General features: G+C 41.4%; 1 protein-coding gene across 2 annotated transcripts; it reads right to left on the bottom strand.

Annotated features, from left to right (window-relative positions):
• Positions 1–520: 520 nt before the first annotated feature.
• tmem248 (transmembrane protein 248) lies at positions 521–19,186 on the bottom strand. 2 transcript variants are annotated; one of them, XM_029699928.1, is made up of 8 exons: positions 18,898–19,176; positions 17,900–18,128; positions 17,341–17,499; positions 16,752–17,037; positions 9,108–9,258; positions 8,467–8,650; positions 6,941–7,087; positions 521–2,858 (listed from the first exon to the last, which is right to left on the bottom strand). In XM_029699928.1, the coding sequence occupies exons 2-8, from the start codon at positions 17,960–17,962 to the stop codon at positions 2,838–2,840; spliced, it is 1,011 nt and encodes a 336-aa protein (XP_029555788.1). In that variant the 5' UTR covers positions 17,963–18,128; positions 18,898–19,176; the 3' UTR covers positions 521–2,837. The 2 variants fall into 2 exon arrangements, with proteins under 2 accessions (XP_029555788.1, XP_029555789.1); XM_029699929.1 differs by lacking the exon at positions 17,900–18,128 and having other exon boundaries at positions 18,898–19,186.
• Positions 19,187–19,227: the final 41 nt, after the last annotated feature.

The following is a 19,227-nucleotide window of genomic DNA, read 5'->3' as shown; positions in this document are numbered from 1 at the left end:
CAGGAGGCTGTCTGTCTTCTGTCAATTTCCGTTGAATAAGATAGACGTCACCATCACTGCCATTTCAGTGCCAGGAACAAAATGAATCTTTCTTCACAGAGATGCAGGTTGCAAACTGGAATGGAACCAGCCATTTATAATGCATGGTATTCAGTAGTTTCTATAGGTTACCTACATTGAAAAAGTAAACAATCAAATGAGTTGAGGGCCCATGGATTAAAAAGTGAGAGAAGGCTTCAAAGACAGGATGATGAGGAATGTTTTGTAGGACAAAATATGTAATGACTGAAGCAAATGTCAATCTATGTGAATCTCAAAACAAAGTCAGACATGCCAAATTTTGTGTTTGGACCATGTGGTAATGGTTGAAAATAAAACTGAATGTTATTTACCCTATCACATAGATACCTTCCCAATTGTTGAGCTTTAGTTTAAGATGGCATATATGGTCAGTTAACTGTAGGTAGGATGCTACGGTGAAGAGACATGTTGGGATAGAGAGGAGAAATGTGAACACAAATATCTTCAGATGACAAGTTTATTTCAACTCAAATAATTTACAGTTGCACTGGAGAAAAGTTTGTCATCGTTACCTTTGACCCCTTGTATTCACATTTAAACAGAGGAGCTATTTACTGGGATGGTGCAGCAGGTTAGTGCAAAAGGCACAATGTTCTGCTATAAGAATTGAAGGAAAACAAGGTAAAATGGTTGCCATGCTCAGTATTGGGGGATGGATGTCTTAACATTTTAAGGTCCAGGTGAGAACACATAACTAATATCCTGTGAGAGTAAGGTCAAATTCATATCTAACATACCTCCTGTACTATAATACAAAATGTTGGTGATCGTATAGTCAACTATACTACATACAGGGTGTGACGAAACCCAGGGACACCTTTGACAAGCTAAGCCTGATGTGATGCCTATGGAGATAATTCTGAATGACGAGATGATGAGCATGAACTGAAAGCAAAACAGACAGACATACAGCCATCTACTTCGAGGACAAAAACAACAAAGTAATATTAAGGCAATCTTTCAAATGGGCAGGCATTTCTCACAGGGAAGAAAAGGACAAAATCATAGGCATTACAATGAATGGTTGCTGGGCTGACAACACAATGCTTTGTTTGTCACCCATCAACCCAGGACACAGTCTTTACTATGTACTTATGAAATGACACACTACAATGTAATATATTCAGCTCTGACTGAAAGCACTAGACAAAAAGGATTTGGATAAACCCACCTACAGCTGCATAGTTTTAACCTTAACATGAACTTCTGAACTAACAAGAGAGGAGATATCAGTGGAATTAATGCAGTTCTATGGAGGGGGGGAAGCATGTATTGTATGCCACACTCGGTTAGCTACTGCAGGAAAACCAAGTTGATATGACAGCACCCTTAAAACCCATTTCAAATGAAATCCGAAAACCAATTCTAAAAATGATAAGGGATCAATTCAATCATCCACAAATAAAAGCTAGGATCATACTGACATGTTTGAGAAATTGACAGATGAAAAATATGCAATTTAAAAAAAGTAATTGCAACAAGAAAAACAACTATATCATGAGAATACTGTTCTGTCAAAACAAAACTGGAAATTAAAGTTTGGGGTAAAGGCTAATTGACAAAACTAAAATCTAATCAAAAAGGTACATCACATTCCAAATTGTTTGGAATTCATTTTTGTACATTTAGTTACCATAGTTGTAATGTTGGATCGCTGCTGTAAATTGATTGTGTAGCTTTTACATTCATTAAGTATATCAATAACAGAACAAATTGAAATAATAAAAAAAACAGAGGTGAATCAAAATTGATTAAATCGTTGCCAGTGAAGAGCTTTGTCATATACAGTAAATCATTCCACACTTCTCCATTACCAGAACCCACATAATATTTTTTTTTAGAGTGCGTAAAATAGAGCACAAACAATTATTAACGTGCATTCCAACTTTCAATTACTCAAGGGCCTACCAGTCGCCAGCATACACTAAATTCAAGGGAAAAGAGCGTTCTTTCTGCTATGCATTACAAGCTTAAATGTCAGAAGTATCACAACACTTGATTTAAAGCAACAAGCTTATTGGAAGAACATAGGAGATGGAGGTTGACATTTTGTTGCTACCAATCTTTCTAGAAGTCCACTTGACATAGATGTGCCTTTTGTCAGTTAAAATGTAACTTCCAGGTGCTATAAAAGGCTTGTGGACTAAAACACTCCTGAGGCGGGTAAGCCGGCCTTCCACACACACAATTGCAGGACTTTCAGAATGCAAGCAAGGATAAACCACTCTAGAATAGACAAGTGAATGATGAAGAACCTGAAGGGGAAGAGAAAGGCAGCAAAATCTTATTTCAGTGTGACAAAGGCCCGTTGTCACGAGGAAACCAAAGACTTTTCACCATACACACATGAAGACGCAGGAACTTGTATTACCCGGACTGGATTATGTGAGGGTCAAATGTGTGATGAAAATGGGACAAAGACTGGTGACAATGTGGAAGTGCAGTTCCCATTCAGTCAATTTTGCGTTAGGACTTCTAGCTTTGCTGATATTGCATTTTGGAATTTTGTCACCAATGGCACGGGGGGCTCAGGCAAACTGTTTCTGTACTGAATTCAAGAGTTCCTACAAATATTTACACAGTAGATACAGGCACTTATATGTCTTTGGTTGGAGTGATCCAACATTGCAGAAAAATGCATTCACAGAGCTGTACAGCCCAGTATTATTTTCAGGGTTCAGTAGGCAACTGGTCATTTTTTATTTTACTTCATCCTCGGCTATATTTCAGTTCTGATGGCGATCCTAGAGTTCTTCTTACCCCTCTGACAAGGCCACCTGAGAGGAGAGAAAAAATAAATTCATGCCGCTGCAGAATCATCCCTCTAACCCACTAGTCTGTCACAGCGTACAAATGAGGACCCTAGGGATGTTATGCTGAATAACAGTTTCCTAATGAGCCATGTCTGTAAAACTGTAAAACAGGAGCAAACAGATTTTTGTAGTGCTCAGGCATGTCGGGAATGCTCCGTCAGATACTGTAATCAGACACCTGGAAATCTGTGTTTAATTTTCAAGTTTTAATGTCACATGCACAAGTGTGTGTGTGTGTGTGTGTGTGTGTGTGTGTGTGTGTGTGTGTGTGTGTGTGTGTGTGTGTGTGTGTGTGTGTATATATGTATATATATATATATATATATATATATATACGCACACACACTGCTCAAAAAAATAAAGGGAACACTTAAACAACAAAATGTAACTCCAAGTCAATCACACTTCTGTGAAATCAAACTGTCCACTTAGGAAGCAACACTGATTGACAATAAATGTCACATGCTGTTGTGCAAATGGAATAGACAACAGGTGGAAATTATAGGCAATTAGCAAGACACCCCCAATAAAGGAGTGGTTGTGCAGGTGGTGACCACAGACCACTTCTCAGTTCCTATGCTTCCTGGCTGATGTTTTGGTCACTTTTGAATGCTGGCGGTGCTTTCACTCTAGTGGTAGCATGAGACGGAGTCTACAACCCACACAAGTGGCTCAGGTAGTGCAGCTCATCCAGGATGGCACATCAATGCGAGCTGTGGCAAGAAGGTTTGCGGTGTCTGTCAGCGTAGTGTCCAGAGCATGGAGGCGCTACCAGGAGACAGGCCAGTACATCAGGAGACGTGGAGGAGGCCGTTGGAGGGCAACAACCCAGCAGCAGGACCGCTACCTCCGCCTTTGTGCAAGGAGGAGCAGGAGGAGCACTGCCAGAGCCCTGCAAAATGACCTCCAGCAGGCCACAAATGTGCATGTGTCTGCTCAAACGGTCAGAAACAGACTCCATGAGGGTGGTATGAGGGCCCGACGTCCACAGGTGGGGGTTGTGCTTACAGCCCAACACCGTGCAGGATGTTTGGCATTTGCGAGAGAACACCAAGATTGGCAAATTCGCCACTGGCGCCCTGTGCTCTTCACAGATGAAAGCAGGTTCACACTGAGCACGTGACAGACGTGACAGAGTCTGGAGACACCTTGGAGAACGTTCTGCTGCCTGCAACATCCTCCAGCATGACTGGTTTGGCGGTGGGTCAGTCATGGTGTGGGGTGGCATTTCTTTGGGGGGCCGCACAGCCCTCCATGTGCTCGCCAGAGGGGTACCGAGATGAGATCCTCAGACCCCTTGTGAGACCATATGCTGGTGCGGTTGGCCCTGGGTTCCTCCTAATGCAAGACAATGCTAGACCTCATGTGGCTGGAGTGTGTCAGCAGTTCCTGCAAGAGGAAGGCATTGATGCTATGGATTGGCCCGCCCGTTCCCCAGACCTGAATCCAATTGAGCACATCTGGGACATCATGTCTCGCTCCATCCACCAACGCCACGTTGCACCTCAGACTGTCCAGGAGTTGGCGGATGCTTTAGTCCAGGTCTGGGAGGAGATCCCTCAGGAGACCATCTGCCACCTCATCAGGAGCATGCCCAGGCGTTGTAGGGAGGTCATACAGGCACGTGGAGGCCACACACACTACTGAGCCTCTTTTTGACTTGTTTTAAGGACATTACATCAAAGTTGGATCAGCCTGTAGTGTGGTTTTCCACTTTAATTTTGAGTGTGACTCCAAATCCAGACCTCCATGGGTTGATAAATAGGATTTCCATTGATTATTTTTGTGTGATTTTGTTGTCAGCACATTCAACTATGTAAAGAAAAAAGTATAAGATTATTTCATTCATTCAGATCTAGGATGTGTTATTTTAGTGTTCCCTTTATTTTTTTGAGCAGTGTGTGTATATATGTATATATACACACACACACATATATATATATATACATACACATATATATATATATATATATATATATATATATATATATATATATATACATATATATACATACACATATATATATATATATATATATATATATATATATATATATATATATATATATATATATATATACACATATATATATATACATACACATATATATATATACATATATATATATATACATACATACATATATATATATATATATATACACATATATATATATACATACACATATATATATATACATATATATATATACATACATACATACATATACATATATATATATATATATATATATATATATATATATATATATATATATATATATATATATATATATATATATACACATATATATATATATATATATATATATACACATATATATATATATATATATATATATATATATATACACATATATATATATATATATATATATATACACACACACACACACACACACACACAGCGTGGGTCAGCGTGGCGGAGGTGTTGAACACTAAGCTGTAGTCAATGAACAGCATTCTCATATGTATTCCTCTTATCTAGGTGGGTGAGGAGTGTGGAGAGCAATTGAGATTGCTTCATCTATGGATCTGTTGGGGTGGTATGCAAATTGGAGTGGGTCTAGGGTGTCTGGGACAGAGTTAATGTGTGCCATAACCAGCCTCTCAAAGCACTTCATGATTACAAAAGTGAGTGCTACAGGGCGGTAGTCATTGTGGCATGAAGCCTTAAGAGTTCTTTGGGGATTACAGACTGGGACAAACGTGGGGATTACAGACGGACAAGGAGAGGTTGAAAATGACCGTGAATATGCCTGCCAGCTGTCCTGCGCATGCTCCGAGAACACGCTCTGGAATACCGTCGGGCCCCGTGGCCTTGCGTGTGTTAACCTGATTAAAGACCTTTCTCACATCGTTCTCGGAGAGCGAGATCACCCAATTCTCTGGGTAGGTGACGTCCCTCACACCTGGCACGATGTCGTTGTTGTCAAAGCGTGCATAAAATGCATTAAGCTCATCTGGTAGAGAGGCATAGTTGGGCAGATCACGGTTGGGTCTTCCTTTGTTTTCCATAATGGACTGTAGCCCCTGCCACATGGGGCGGGGCAGTGGAACCTGTGTAGTATGATTCCACCTTATTCCTATACTGTCCTTTTGCTTGTTTGATGACTTGTTTGAGGTCATAGCAGAACTTCTTGTACTTATTCCGGTCCTCCACTGTTGCTTCAGGATTGTCTATGATAGCTCTGTGTGCAGTAGCCCTGTCCTTTAGCACAAGCCTCAGTGTTAATACAGGGCTTTTCTTTGGGGAAGCAGAAAACCCTCACTGTGGGGACAATGTCGGCGATCCATTTTCGAATGAAACCGGTGACGGGGTGGTTAGCTCGTCAATGTTAAACATATTCCAATCAGCGCTAGCAAAGCAGCATAAGCTCCGATTCTGGTGACCATTTCTCAATGGGGAGTGTCACGGGTACTTAATGTTTGAGTTTCTGGAAGCAGGAGTACAAAGTCGTGATCTGATTTGCCAAATGGTGGACGAGGGCGGACTTGTATGCTTGCTTGTGGGTAGAATAACAGTGGTCTGGGACGATCGTCCCTAGGGCTGTTGGAGACGTGTTGATGGAAATTGGGCATCACTTGTCTTAGTGACGCGGAATTAAAATGGCTGGCAACCAGAAAAGCGGCCTCTGGATGTAGATTTTCTTGCTTGATTATAGCCTTGTACAGTTCACTAAGTGCCAGCTTGTTATTTTTCTTATCCTGTGGTGGAATGTATACATCAGTCATGATAACAGCTGAAAAGGGGGTCGGCATTTATTGGTAGAGGGGTCGGCATTTATTGGTTTAATTAACAAAATGACAGTTTCCCCCCAGAGACTCATCTTAGCAATATCTTTTCACACTGTTTAATGCGATATAAAAGGTGACTAGCTGTGTTGTGCTGTGTATTATTGCATTCTGTTGTACCTTTTCACTCTGGGTGAAGTTTCCCCAAGATACAGATCTAGGATCAGCTTTGCCTCCCCCAAACCTCAACCATTAGTGGTGGAAAATTATAAACTTCACCCTACACCTACCTTTTCAGCGCAGAAGTCAGGGTTGGTGGTTGTCCGTACTTTCCCTGGCCGGCCCTTGATGACAGCATAACAGAACATGGTGATGACCATCACAAAGAGGAAGTAGCTGGTGTGCATTAGGTGCAGGTTGATGAGTGAGCGGTCGTCCTGCAAAGAGAGAGAAATAGCCTCAGCGCCAGGTAAACACTACCTCATAAAGGACGACATACTGCACTAAGATACTGGCTATTTTCTCTAATAGCAACCCCCCCCCCCATGTATTGTTCCTGTCATTTCAAATATAAATAATGTTTTAGGAAAACTGGTTGGTAATTGAATAATGCCATTGGTCCCCTAGGATAAATCTGGTTAAAGTCAAATGTAATTTAATTGCAAATTTTGCAATATTGCTCTATCTTTAGTCAGTTAGAACATATTAGCTAATGTGCACTTGGGGATTTAGATTTACAGTTTCCATTATGAATGCATTATAGAATTGAAGAGAACACAGAAGGATGATAAAAATCACTCATGATATGAAGTTACACATAATTAAACTAGACAAGTGCCTATGTCCAAGCTGTATACCAAAAACAGTACTTATCTTCTTAAAAGGACTCATTTTGATTACATACACTACATAGCTAAAAGTATGTGGACACCGGCTTGTTGAACATTTCATTCCAAAATCATGGGTATTAATATGGAGTTGGTCCGCCCTTTGCTGCTATAACAGCCTCCACTCCTCTGGGAAGGCTTTCCACATTGCAGCGGGGACTTGCTTCCATTCAGCCACAAGAGCATTAGTGAGGTCTGGCACTGATGTTGAGCGATTAGGCCTGGCTCGCAGTCGGCATTCCAACTCATCCCAAAGGTGTTCGATGGGGTTGAGGTCAGGGCTCTGTGCAGGGCAGTCAAGTTCTTCCACAACGATCTCGACAAACCATTTCTGTATGGACCTCGCTTTTTGCACGGGGGCATTTTCATGCTGAAACTGGAAAGGGCCTTCCCCAAACTGTCGCAACAAAGTTGGATGCACAGAATCGTCTAGAATGTCATTGTATGCTGTAGCGTTAACATTTCCCTTCAATGGCACTAAGTGGACTAGCCCGAACCATGAAAACAGCCCCAGACCATTATTTCTCCTCCAGCAAACTTTATGGTTGGCACTATTCATTGGAACAGGTAGCATAATCGACCAACATAACTGCCCAACCTCACTAATGCTTGTGGCTGAATGGAAGCAAGTTCACGCAGCCTTCCTAGAAGAGTGGAGGCTGTTATAGCAGCAAAGGAAGGACCAACTCCATATTTACGCCATGATTTTGGAATGAGATGTTCGACGAGCACTTTTGACCATGTGGTGTAAAAGGCTTTACTCTCAAACGTTCTCAGTCTAAACCCTCAGCAAGGTTATCCACAAACACAGGCTGTGTCTGAAATGGCACCCATAGGGCGCTGGTTAAAAGCTGTGCACTAGAGGATATGGTGCCATTAGGGACTCGGACATAAAACAGCACTGCTGCAGAGAGTGGCTGCTGACTCACGTCTGGCACGATGACGGTCAGCTTGGGGTTGAGGGTGTGGTACACCTTCCCGATGGCTCCTTTGTAACACCAGAAAGGGTTGTAGTCCTGCGTGTACTTGGTGTCCGAGTCACGGGCCGTGGTGAAGATCTTGTACCAGGACGTGGCGTTGGTGTAGGTCTCTGGGACACAGTGGGGCGGTTGCCTGGAAGGCAACATTTAATAAACTTGAATACCTTGCCCTGTTCCATTCTATTTTGTTATGGTCAGGAGACGTGGTCATGAAAAATCTCTTTGTTCTGTGTTAAGACTATTCTGTTTTGACCATGAAGTTTCGCACCAATGCTTAGTACTCAGTTTGATAAAACTTGAATTTAATACAAAAGTCTCCTTGTACCGTAGTGCAACTGATATTCTACGAACAGTGTGCACTTAGTTGTCAGTGTTACTGATGTGAGGTTATTCACTGTCATGAGCAAATGACTGATGATTCCATCAGTTTTATTCCAATGTCAAAAATAATTTTTATATTTCACTATACGCATTACAAGATAGTCAATGTTGGACTTGCATTTAGGCAATCAAATACAGGTCTAGTCATGAAATACAAAGATAATTTAGTATATGGATGCATCACAATTCAGGGGTTTAGTGGCACTCACACGGTGACAGGGAAGACGTTGCTGGCAGCAGTGATGGTCATACAAGTGCTAAACACCACTTGTTCACAGTGGCCGTGCAGCACGCACTCATCAGAATTCCATGACGCTGGCAGTGTGAAGGTGATGTTCATCTCCTCGTGGGCATCCCTGCCTTTGAGGACACACACACATAAGCAATGTTCCCTCTAAGATGCGTGCAGCTCCCCTCGTACTGCCACACAGAATAAGATTGAACTTCACTCAACTTTCTACAGTTCTCCCCTTTAGATAACACTGTCAACGTTTCGCTCCACTTTGGGAATTGTGATCGAATCAACGCAATATTAGCCACTTTCAATGTAATATACCGAAACAAAAACAAACTACGCAAGATTTAGTATGCAAAGATAACTGTGCAAGAGATGTTCTTATAGGTAGTGCACATTAGAATAGGATTATATTACACTGACAGGCAAGTCAGTACTCTACACAGACCGGTGGGCCATAACCAATCAGAGCTGCAGTAGGCCTATATGCAAATAGGCATTGGATCTATGGATCTGTGCCATTCACTTTGAACTGGACTGTGTTTAGGCTACAGCATGAGCAATCGTGAGTAGATGCGCTTGTTTTGAGATCAAAGTGAGAGCATGTAGCCATGTGTACACATTTGTTCATATTCTTTGCTAGTTAGTGAGTTATTAGCCCAGTTATAGCTCATTTATAGTCAACAATGGGGAGTGGTTGTTTCCAACAAAAGCACATGTGCACATTTCTAGCCATCTTTGAAAAGCAAGACAAGTAAAGACCGTTATGTCTTAACTTAACCTGTTATGGATAGGGGCAGTATTTTCACGGCCGGATAAAAAAAACGTACCCGATTTAATCTGATTATTACTCCTGCCCAGAAACTAGAATATGCATATAATTATTAGCTTTGGATAGAAAACACTCCAAAGTTTCTAAAACTGTTTGAATGGTGTCTGTGACTATAACAGAACTCATTTGGCAGGCCAAAACATGAGAAGATTCTGTTCAGGAAGTACCCTGTCTGACCATTTCTTGCCCTTCTTTATTATCTCTATCCATTACAAAGGATCTCTGCTGTTACGTGACACTTCCTACGGCTCCCATGGGCTCTCAGAAGGCGGCAAAAAGCTGAATGACGTAATTACAAGCCCTGGCTGAAACACACGAGCGCTTTTGCTAAGTGGTCTATCAGCGGACAAAGGGATTCATGCTCGTGCACGAGACGACACCATGTTTTTATTCTATCGTCTCTGAACGGATTCAACGACTCCCGGTCGGAATATTATCGCTTTTTTACAAGAAAATTAGCTTTTAATTAGATTTTAAGCAGCGGTTGACATGCTTCGAAGTACGGTAATTAAATATTTAGAAATCTTTTGTCACGAAATGCGCCATGCGCATGACCCTTATTTACCATTCGGATAGTGTCTAGAACGCACGAACAAAACGCCGCTGTTGGAACATAACTATGGATTATTTTGGACCAAACCAACATTTGTTATTGAAGTAGAAGTCCTGGGAGTGCATTCTGACGAAGAACATCAAAGGTAATCAAACTTTTCTAATAGTAAATCGGAGTTTGGTAAAGGCTAAACTTGCTGGGTGTCTAAATAGCTAGCCCTGTGATGCCGGGCTATCTACTGAGAATATTGTAAAATGTGCTTTCACCGAAAAGCTATTTTAAAATCGGACATATCGAGTGCATAGAGGAGTTCTGTATCTATAATTCTTAAAATAATTATGCTTTTTGTGAACGTTTATCGTGAGTAATTTAGTAAATTCACCGGAGGTTTGCGGGGGTATGCTAGTTCTGAACGTCACATGCGAATGTAAAAAAGCTGTTTTTGATATAAATATGAACTTGATTGAACAAAACATGCATGCATTGTATAACATAATGTCCTAGGGTTGTCATCTGATGAAGATCATCAAAGGTTAGTGCTGCATTTAGCTGTGGTTTAGGTTTTTGTGACATTATATGCTAGCTTGAAAAATGGGTGTCTGATTATTTCTGGCTGGGTACTCTGCTGACATAATCTAATGTTTTGCTTTCGCTGTAAAGCCTTTTTGAAATCGGACAGTGTGGTTAGATTAACGAGAGTCTTGTCTTTAAAATGCTGTAAAATAGTCATATGTTTGAAAAATTGAAGTTTTCGGATTTTAGAGGAATTTGTATTTCGCGCCACGCCCATCATTGGATATTGGAGCAGGTGTTCCGCTAGCGGAACGTCTAGATGGATAGGACCCTTTTTTTTCTCCGCCTAAAATCACATACCAAATCTAACTGCCTGTAGCTCAGTATCTGAAGCAAGGATATGCATATTCTTGATACCATTTGAAAGTAAACACTTTAAAGTTTGTGGAAATGTAAAATGAATGTAGGCGAACATAACACATTAGATCTGGTAAAAAAAAAAAAAAGTAACATTTTTTTCCTTTTCATCATCTTTGAAATGCAAGAGAAAAAACATATGACAAGGACTCTAGGCACAATTTCATTTTTGACCAATAGATGGCAGCAGTGTATGTGCAAAGTTTCAGACTGATCCAATGAACCATTGCATTACTGTTCAAAATGTTGTATTAAGTCTGCCCAAATGTGCCTAATTGGTTTATTGATACAAGTTCATAACTGTGCACTCTCCTCAAACAATAGCATGGTATTCTTTCACTGTAATAGCTACTGTAAATTGGACAGTGCAGTTACATTAACAAGAACTTAAGCTTTCTACCCATATCAGATATGTTTATGTCCTGGGAAATGTTCTGGTTACTTACAACATTATGCTAATCACATTAGCGCACGTTACCTCAATCGTCCCACGGGGGGGAGACATTGATCCAGTAGAGGTTAAAAGGGACAGTGTTGTATTTTGAGACAGCCTTGAATAAGGTAAGTAGCCAATAGGCAGAAGGTAGCATAAGGTCTGATTTTGTAAAGTAGTTTCTTGCATCAAACACAACATGTTCAGTCACCTCCTTGTCTGAAGGACAAGTGGATAAACAGGTTAATAGCAAGCCCTGCATGTTTTTGTTTTTCTTAGACTCATGGAATGTAAGCATTGAACACCACAGAATGGCTGCTACCGTAGGCTGAATGATAGAACGGGGATGTGTTTTTCTCCATTGTTTTTCTTGGTAGGCCACTCTGGTAGGCATACATTATGATCAAATAGCCACAGTAGCCTACTTGGCCACTTAAAAATGTAAAGCTAGTACAGCCTGTGTTCACAGTTAACATGCACCAGAAGTTGCACAGAGTTTGCTCAGTGCCAAAATTGAGGAAACGTTGCTTGTAAGTGCTCCCGACAGGTAAAACAGCATCACGGTTAGCCCCTGGACATGTAAAGAATGTGCAGTTGACAAGAGCCCCACTGCAAGGAATATGACATATGTCCTGCAACAGCCCATTTAGCCTCTATCAATATATGTCATTCAATTCACATGTATTTTGGGGGGAAAACAAACGCTGACTGCAGGGTTTTTCTGCATTTCAAATCCTTGGGAAGGGCAAAAAAACTATTGGGATGGAAAAACACAGTGTAAACAACTTAATCAGATATCACGCAACAACACGTCTGCAACGCTGAGCTGCAACACTGGTGCCCCTCAGGGGTGCTTGCTCAGTCCCCTTCTGTACTCCCTGTTCAGCCATGACTGCGTAGCCAAATACGACTCCAACGCCATCATTAAATTTGCTGATGACACAAGTGGTAGGCCCGATTTCCGACAACAATTAGACAGCCTATAGGGAGGAGGTCAGAGACCTGGCAGTGTGGTGCCTGGACAACAACCTCTCCCTCAATGTGAGCAAGACAAAGGAGCTAATCGTGGACTACAGGAAAAGGCAGGCCGAACAGGCCCCCATTAACATCGATGGGGCTGTAGCGGAGCAGGTTGAGAGTTTCAAGTTCCTTGGTGTCCACATCACCAACTAACTATCATTGTCTTGTACAGCAAATTTTATTTTTGTGCTTTTCTTATAACTCATTTCTTTGTTCATGCAAGTGGCTGACTGAACGGATCCTCACTAACAGTAGCTGCAATTTGGCAGTACGCCCAGACATTTTTACGAACGAAAGATCTCTCATGAGGTATTGGTTGGTCATATGAAAAACAAAATGGTAATGATCAATTAATTATGCTAAATCATGCAAATATAACTTGTCTGTGTATAGCCGTATATAAGACAACAGCTGGGACTGCCCAGGCAGAGCTCCTGATTGACATGTGTACTATGGTGCATTGAGTTGGTTGGAACCTCTTCAGCGCGCTGACAAATAAACAATGATTCAATTAAGATTGACTTTGAGTGTCCCTGTGTAAGAATTTCCACGACAGTCCAAACACACCAAGACAGTCGTGAAGAGGGCACAACATATTTTCCCCCTCAGGAGACTGAAAAGATTTGACATGGGTCCACAGATCCTCAAAAAGTTCTAAAGCTGCACCATCGAGAGCATCCTAACTGGCTGCATCACGGCCTGGTAAGGCAACTGCTCGGCATCTGACCGTAAGGCGCTACAGAATATAGCACATACACTCCAGTACATCACTGGGGCCAAGCTTCCTACCATCCAGGACCTATATACCTGGCAGTGTCAGCGGAAAGCAGTACGGAGCGCCAAGTCTAGTACCAAAAGCCTCCTTAACAGCTTCTAGCCCCAAGCCATAAGACTGCTGAACAATTAATCAAATGGCCACTCAGACTATTTTACACTAACCCCCCCCATTTGTTTTTACACTACTGCTACTCGCTGTTTATTATCTATACATAGTCATTTCACTTCACCTACATGTACAAATTACCTCAACTAGCCTGTACCCCCACACACCGACTCGGTACCAGTAGCCCTTGTGTATAGCCTCGTTATTTTGTGTTACTTTTTATTATTTTTTACTTTAGTTTATTTGGTAAATATTTTCTTAACTCTTTCTTGAACTGCTTTGTTGGTTAAGGGCTTGTAAGAAGCATTTCACGTTAAGGTCTACACCTGTTGTATTCGGTGCATGTGACAAATAAAGTTTGATTTGAAGTATGTAGAAAAGATAATGGACCTCTATATTTTTTTTAATAATATAATCTTTGAGAACTAACAATTCTCAAAATAAAAGCTAGACAGTCAGGGATAACTGAAAATCCCAAGAACAATGAATTTGACAGTATTGATTTTATTATTATGTTTGAGCAAAACACAGCACTGCTTTAAAAACTGTCAATTTCTCTCAGCTCCATGACAGAATATGTAGAATAGCAGGAAATTAGCTTCAAATCTAAAAATTATTATCTCAGCTTCATGGAGAAATTTGTAGAATTGCAGGAAACTGGCTTAAATTAAAAATGTCTTTACACCACCAAGATGATGGCCTTTAAAATGTCACGCCTCCTACCATGTCCCCTGCCACCCCCACCACCTAAGCCCCTTTTGATACAGAAAACACTGGACTGCAAACATACATATTCAAACAGTCAGACAGCTTTGAGACTGGCCTACTATGCTGGCCTACTATGCCCATGCAAAGCCTGCAGGTGACGTGCACGGAGAAGGAATTTGGCATTGATTTCTAATAATCCTTATGTTGACAAGGGACTATTGTCTCAGTTGAGTGGCAAATTGCAAAAATAAAAGGGGGGAAAATACATCAATACCTATTCAGTCTGGGCCTGAAACGCACTCCGTAGCAACAGAAGCCAAAGGCACTTTGTTCTTCTCCCTACCACGGGACAGACTGGAAGGAGTATCTGGACTACTAGCCACTGATTGTTTATACAATGCTTCACTGTTCACTCCCACTGAGCCACTCTTTAAGCTCCCCATAAAAAGTGGTAACTCAAAACCTATTGATAAAGGATTGACTGAACCACCAAAGAACTGGCTAACAACAGTTCCTGAGAAGATGTGACAAAAACACAAAACAAATGCTTACACAAAGGATGGCTACTTACAGTCATAAAGCCAACGCCTTCCTGCATCCACAAATAATTAATGTATTGGCTTGGACAGTCAAATAATACACTTCAACACAGAGGGGCTTTTTTTGACTTTGCATCCACCATAGTTGCTGGTCCTGTGCTGAAAATGACAATGTGAAAGAAAACATTTAACTTGTTATGGATAGGGGGCAGTATTTTCACGGCCGGATAAAAAACGTACCCGATTTAATCTGATTATTACTCCTGCCCAGAAACTAGAATATGCATATAAGTATTAGCTTTGGATAGAAAACACTCCAAAGTTTCTAAAACTGTTTGAATGGTGTCTGTGAGTATAACAGAACTCATTTGGCAGGCCAAAACCTGAGAAGATTCCAAACAGGAAGCGCCCTCTCTGACCATTTCTTGGCCTTCTTGATCATCTCTATCCAAAACAGAGGATCTCTGCTGTAACGTGACATTTTCTAACGCTCCCATAGGCTCTCAGAAGGCGCCAGAACGTTGAATGATGACTTTGCAGGCCATGGCTGAAAAACAGTAGCGCATTTGGTAAGTGGTCGATCTGAGAACAATGAGACAGGTGCGCGCGTGCACGAGACGACTCCATGTTTTCATTTTCAGTCTTTGAACGAAAACAACGACTCCCGGTCGGAATATTATCGCTTTTTTACGAGAAAAATCGCATAAAAATTGATTTTAAACAGCATTTGACATGCTTGGAAGTACGGTAATGGAATATTTTGAATTTTTTTGTCACGAAACGCGCCGGGCGCGTCACCCTTCGGATAGTGTCTTGAACGCACAACAAAACGCCGCTATTTGGATATAACTATGGATTATTTGGAACCAAACCAACATTTGTTATTGAAGTAGAAGTCCTGGGAGTGCATTCTGACGAAGAACAGCAAAGGTAATCCAATTTTTCTTATAGTAAATCTGAGTTTGGTGAGTACCAAACTTGGTGGGTGTCAAAATAGCTAGCCATGATGGCCAGGCTATCTACTCAGAATATTGCAAAATGTGCTTTCACCGAAAAGCTATTTTAAAATCGGACATAGCGATTGCAAAGGAGTTCTGGATCTATAATTCTTAAAATAATTATGTTTTTTGTGAACGTTTATCGTGAGTAATTTAGTAAATTCACTGGAAGTGTTCGGTGGGAATGCTAGTTCTGAACGTCACATGCTAATGTAAAAAGCTGTTTTTTGATATAAATATGAACTTGATTGAACAAAACATGCATGTATTGTATAACATAATGTCCTAGGAGTGTCATCTGATGAAGATCAAAGGTTAGTGCTGCATTTAGCTGTGGTTTTGTTTTTTGTGACATATGCTAGCTTGAAAAATGGGTGTCTGATTATTTCTGGCTGGGTATTCTGCTGACATAATCTAATGTTTTGCTTTCGCTGTAAAGCCTTTTTGAAATCGGACAGTTTGGTTAGATAAAGGAGAGTCTTGTCTTTAAAATGGTGTAAAATAGTCATATGTTTGAAAAATTGAAGTTTTCGGATTTTCGAGGAGTTTGTATTTCGCGCCACGCCTATCATTGGATATTGGAGCAGGTGTTCCGCTAGCGGAACGTCTAGATGTAAGAGGTTTTAATTAAGCAGCTCGGTACGATAGTGTGAAAAGGATTAATGCACACAGACCCTGTAACATGTGGAGGAAGTAGGGACTGAAGACACAAGTGAACTCACCGGCCAGGCCGACCTGTCCCACCAGCACGGTGGCGTAGAGGTGGGTGATGTTACGCGAGTAGCCTCCGAAGGGCCTCAGTGGGTCCAGGGTAAGGGTGATGGGCACAGAGATATTGATCGGGCCCGGGTCCTCCAGAAGCAGCGGGGCCTGGGTGCTGGAGCGCGCCTGGCCGCTGGTCACCGTGCTTTCGGGCGTGGTTGACTCGTTCAGGCTGTGCTTGAGAGTCTCATTCTCTGATACGCAGAAGTCAATCTCGTTGAAGCGCAGAAGGAAGATGTTCCAGTCCTGGAGAAGAAGGGGAGGAGACTGAGTCATGCACTATCCATCTGTGGCTCTGGTGTTGAATAGCACAGCTTACGGCTGTTGACTATTTTTAAATAATCACCAATAGTATGGTTAGGTTAAATTGTGACTATCAAGTCACACTTCAAGAAATTAGTTTGGCTAAATGAGCTAATAACTTTGATGTATGACAGCCATGTATAGTTCAGCTTCAGATATCAAGAAACCTCCTACTGCATGGGTTTTGTACATGTTCCTATGACAGCATCAGTATTGATGTACCAGTGGGAGGCGTGTCGCTCCTACCTCAGTCATCTCTGGGGATTTGATCTCCTTGATTTTGAAGAAGTAGCCGATGGTGAGGAAGGCGATGGCCACGGCGCTGACGCTGACCATAAAGATGACCAGTGGCGGACGATTATTGATGTAGCTCCTCAGGTTCTCCAGAGGATTTAACAGGTACACCTGCAGACAGACAAGGCATGCACACCTAATTTGGTTTCACTGTGCCTCAGGCTCACACAATGCCAGGTCTCAACTCATCAAGCTTGATGAAGTGTCAAAGACAAACACAATGGACACAAATACTCAAAGGCACTTGCTGTGTGGCTAACTGGAGAAAATAATGAGCTTGAGATACTGGCATAAAATTTATGAAAAAACAGCATGGTTGATTGACTCAACTGGGGCACAGAGAGGGATTGTTTATGACAGTCATTAATTGGCATTTACTTCACACAGAAGTGGTTTTCATGGTTCAAGAAACGTATTGCTGTAAAGAGGGAAGAAACGGTATCAGAGCTTGGCATCCTTGTCAGAAAACAAGCGAATTAGGTGGCGTGAGGTAATGAGAATGTCTACTTACCTTTTTCATCAAAGACATGAACACACATCTGACATAACTCCATAGTGAATTGCGTGAGTACATCCCTGGGCCCTCAACAGGGCTGCCAAACCACTATGCACGTTGCCAAAGAGAAACTACTGGGCTGCTTCCCCCTTCTTTGCAAACAGCGAAAAATAGATGCCTGAAAGTCAATGTCCTTAGTTCAAGCTCACACTAAAATGGGGTGCCATGCAACCTTGCATAAGACCTGAAAGACAAGGGATATTCCTGTTGAAACATGCTGCACACACTTTGATTGTTGTTGTTTATTACTTAAGGATCTATTTTAGCCTCATCACAGGCTGCTTGTTGGCAAGGTCTTCGGAATCCAATTTGACAGAATATAAAAAGGCATGAATGACAGTATTGTACCTTGTTGGTACAATTCTAGTTGAGTTGGTTTACAATGCTAACTAGCTAGCTCCCTATCTACCAAGTAAAGTAGAATTACATTACTAACGTTAGCTTGCGCTGGTTGCCATATTAAAAACGAAAATTATACACAAACGTTAGGTAGTAGTTAGCTAGTTAACGTTAATTCACAATGACATGTGTCGATGTGAGTATGATATAACGCTAGTTAGCTAACTAACGTTATGGCTGCAATTAGTTAACGTTAGCTAGCTAACGCGTTAACTGCAATACATGAATGGCAATATACTGCCACTGGTAATGATTTTGGCTAGTTTGTTAGCTAACATATGGATTGCAAGCAACCGAGTTGATCATTTGTAAACTACCTAAACTAGCTAACGTTAGCCAAAACAATCAACATTTAAAGCAGATTGTGTACTGTAACTAACGTAGTTATGCTAACGTCGTTAGCCATCTAGCTAGCCAAATAGACCGACACCGGTATTAACTAAAGTTAGCCATCTGAACTATAGTAAAAGGCCTTACTTACGTGGGGTGCATGGCGTTAGCTATATCGAACACATGTTAACGATAGGTAACAGTTAAATATAATAAAAACTCACCATTTTCTCAGCGCGCACGAAGTTAGCAGATATTGTGTGGCTTCGCTGATGGGCTAACTAGCGCGCGCTACTATACTTGCTAGCGGAGTGTCTAGTCGCAGAGTCCGGGGAAAAGTAAAGACCGGAGTATGGGGACCGTCGGGATTTTAGTTTTGAAATAACCACTTACTCCTTTCCATTATTTGCCTCAAATGTTACACATCTGTTTGTTTATTAACCTTGTTTTACTCGGTCGTTTCCCCCCACTGCAAAGATGTGTAGCTAGTTTTACGTACTATTTTATTATTCTGAAGAATTTACGCCAAATTTCTCCATAGGCGCGTTCACAAG

Source organism: Salmo trutta, chromosome 19, assembly GCF_901001165.1.
Source record: "Salmo trutta chromosome 19, fSalTru1.1, whole genome shotgun sequence".
In the NCBI taxonomy this organism is placed as follows: domain Eukaryota; kingdom Metazoa; phylum Chordata; class Actinopteri; order Salmoniformes; family Salmonidae; genus Salmo; species Salmo trutta.
This window is presented reverse-complemented; position numbering and strand designations above follow the sequence as displayed.